Here is a 2,500-nt window from a genome sequence, read left to right as displayed (position 1 = left end):
AAGAGAGCAAAGAAGAAGAAGGAGACAGATTAGGAGACACTATAGACAAGAGGGAAGTAACAGACAACCACGAAGGAGATAGCAAAGAAGGAGACAGCGTGGAGAAAGGAGACAGCGTGGAGAAAGGAGACAGCGTAGAGAAGGGAGGCAGCGTAGAGAAAGGAGACAGCGTAGAGAAAGGAGACAGTCTTGTAGAAGGAGACAGCAAGGAGAAAGGAGACACCCAAGAGGAATTATTAGAAGGACAAGAGAAAGGAGACAGCAAGAAGGGAGACAGTGTGGAGAAAGGAGACAGTGAGGAGGAAGGAGGCAGCAAGAAAGAAGAAAGCCAGGAGAAAGAAGATAACAAGAAAGGAGACAGCGAGGAGAAGGGAGACACACATAGGGAAGGAGACAGCAGCAAAGGAGACAGCAGCCAAGCCATACAAGAGAAGGGAGACAGTGAAGAAAAAGGAGACATAGAGGAGAAAGGAGACAGTCAAGAGAAGAGAGACGGCAGCAAAGGAGAGAGCCAAGAGAAAGGAGACAGTCACGAGAAAGGAGACAGCAGCAAGGTAGAGAACGAAGAGAAAGGAGACATCAGCAAGGGAGACAGCCGTCAGGAAGGAGGAGACAGTCAAGAGAAAGGAGACACCTTTGTAGGAGACACTAAGGAAGGAGAGAGTCAAGAGAAAGGAGACAGCAACAAAGGAGACAGTCAGGAGAAAGGAGACAGACAGGAGAAAGGAGACAACAGCAAAGGAGACAACAGCAAAGGAGACACTAAAGAGGAAGGAGACATTAAGAAGGAAGACATTCAATTACAAGGAGACACTAATAAAGGAGACAGTCAAGAAAAAGGAGACACTATACAAGGAGACAGTAGGGAGAAAGGGGACAGTAATAAAGGAGACAGTCAGGAGAAAGGAGACACTATACAAGGAGACAGTCAGGAGAAAGGAGACACTATACAAGGAGACAGTCAGGAGAAGGGAGACACCCAAGAGGAAGGAGACACCCAAGAGAAGGGAGACAATAAAGAAGCCAATAAAGGGGACAATAAAGAAGAAGGAGACAATAAAGAGAATAAAGGAGACAATAAAGGAGACAATAAAGGAAAAGGAGACAATAAAAAAGGAGACAGTCCCCCTCTTATAGGAGAAGGACAACATTTATATCAATATATACAAATACAATTTAGGCCTTTACCTAAATATAAATTAACATCTACTATTAATATTCAGGTGTCTAGGCACCTAGGAGCAGGAAGTAATTAATTATATTTATTTATTTATTTATTTATTTGTTTGCTGCTACTCCTGCCCTGCTCGTGCTTATGCTCTCATGCTGCTGTTGCAGCAGCAGCAGCTGCTGCTGCTGCAGCAGCAGGGAGAGCAGCAGTGTAGCATTGTTTGGGTATCTCCGTTAGTCGTATTTTTTTGTCTCCTTTTTTTTTTCCTTTTATATTTTTCTGTCCCTTCTTTTCTTCTTTTATTTCTTTTCTTCTTTTTTTTTTGTCTCCTTTTTTCTTCTTGTTCCTGTGTCTCTTCTTTCTATTTGCTGCTCTTTCTGTCTTCTCCCTTGTCTCCTCCTCCTCTATTTTTACCTATTGTGTGCAAATAAAGAAAGGTGTTTGCTGCTGCAGCTGCCTATACACCTCAGTGCTTTGCTGCAGGGGGGGGCTGCACCTTCATGAGCTGCTGCAGTTTGTCGCAGCAGCAGCAGCATGCATGCAGCAGCAAGATCATGCATGCAGCAGCAGCAGCAGCAACAGCAGACTCTCTATTAACTAACACTCCCCTGCCTCCATATATACGTGCTTGTGTCTTGTGTACGGAGAAGGGGACGGCAGCAGCAGCAGCAGCAGCAGCATAGCTGCTGCTGCTACAGCTGCAGCAGCAGCTGCTGCAGCAAATGCATGATCAATGTCTTTTAGCAAGGTTTAAATTATGTATATAATGTGGTGTACATACACCCCAATATGTTTATTATTTATTTATATATTTATTTATTATGTGTAGTAATAAGGAAGGCATAAGTAAATATATATATGCTATCTCCTTATCTCTTCGGGTGTATAAATAAAATATGTATATATGTATATATGTATAACAGGCAGCAGGTGTATATACACCGCAGTTTGTTGTGGGGTGTATAGTTAGCTGTCTCTTTATATACACGCGGTGTATAGGCACTTCAAGAAGGGAGGGGATATGGGGTAAGCCTCATGCACATGCATGCATGCGTGCATGCATGCATGTGCATGCAGTCTTGTATGCATGCATGCACGCATGCATGCATGCATGCAGGGGTTGCCTCCTCTCTTCCTCTCTTTCTTTCTTTCCGACTCTTCTTCTATTTATTGATTTATTTAATTTTATTTATTTTATTAGGGAAAATAGAGAAAGAATTACTTTTGCTGCTGCTGCTGCTTCCTTCCCTTTGCCGACAAATTCTCCTTTATAGTCGTTAAGTTAACATTTAGTAACAAAACAAGTAGCAAGGACATTATATATATTAT

At 42.6% G+C, this 2,500-nt stretch overlaps 1 protein-coding gene across 1 annotated transcript in view; it reads left to right on the top strand.

The window, feature by feature from the left end:
- The window catches only part of EMWEY_00047800 (collagen, putative), a gene marked incomplete at both ends in the record, with an annotated part of 2,238 nt that extends 982 nt beyond the window's left edge, over positions 1-1,256 (top strand). Inside the window, one exon of the mRNA XM_013479316.1 lies at positions 1-1,256. This exon is cut by the window's left edge and continues 982 nt beyond it. Within this exon, the coding sequence (XP_013334770.1) occupies positions 1-1,256 (1,256 nt within the window).
- Between the last annotated feature and the right edge of the window lie 1,244 nt (positions 1,257-2,500).

Source organism: Eimeria maxima, genomic scaffold, assembly GCF_000499605.1.
Source record: "Eimeria maxima Weybridge genomic scaffold, Emw_scaff1052, whole genome shotgun sequence".
NCBI classification, from domain to species: Eukaryota; Apicomplexa; class Conoidasida; order Eucoccidiorida; family Eimeriidae; genus Eimeria; species Eimeria maxima.
Note: the sequence above shows the minus strand (reverse complement) of the source record. Positions and strands in the feature narration are given on the sequence as shown.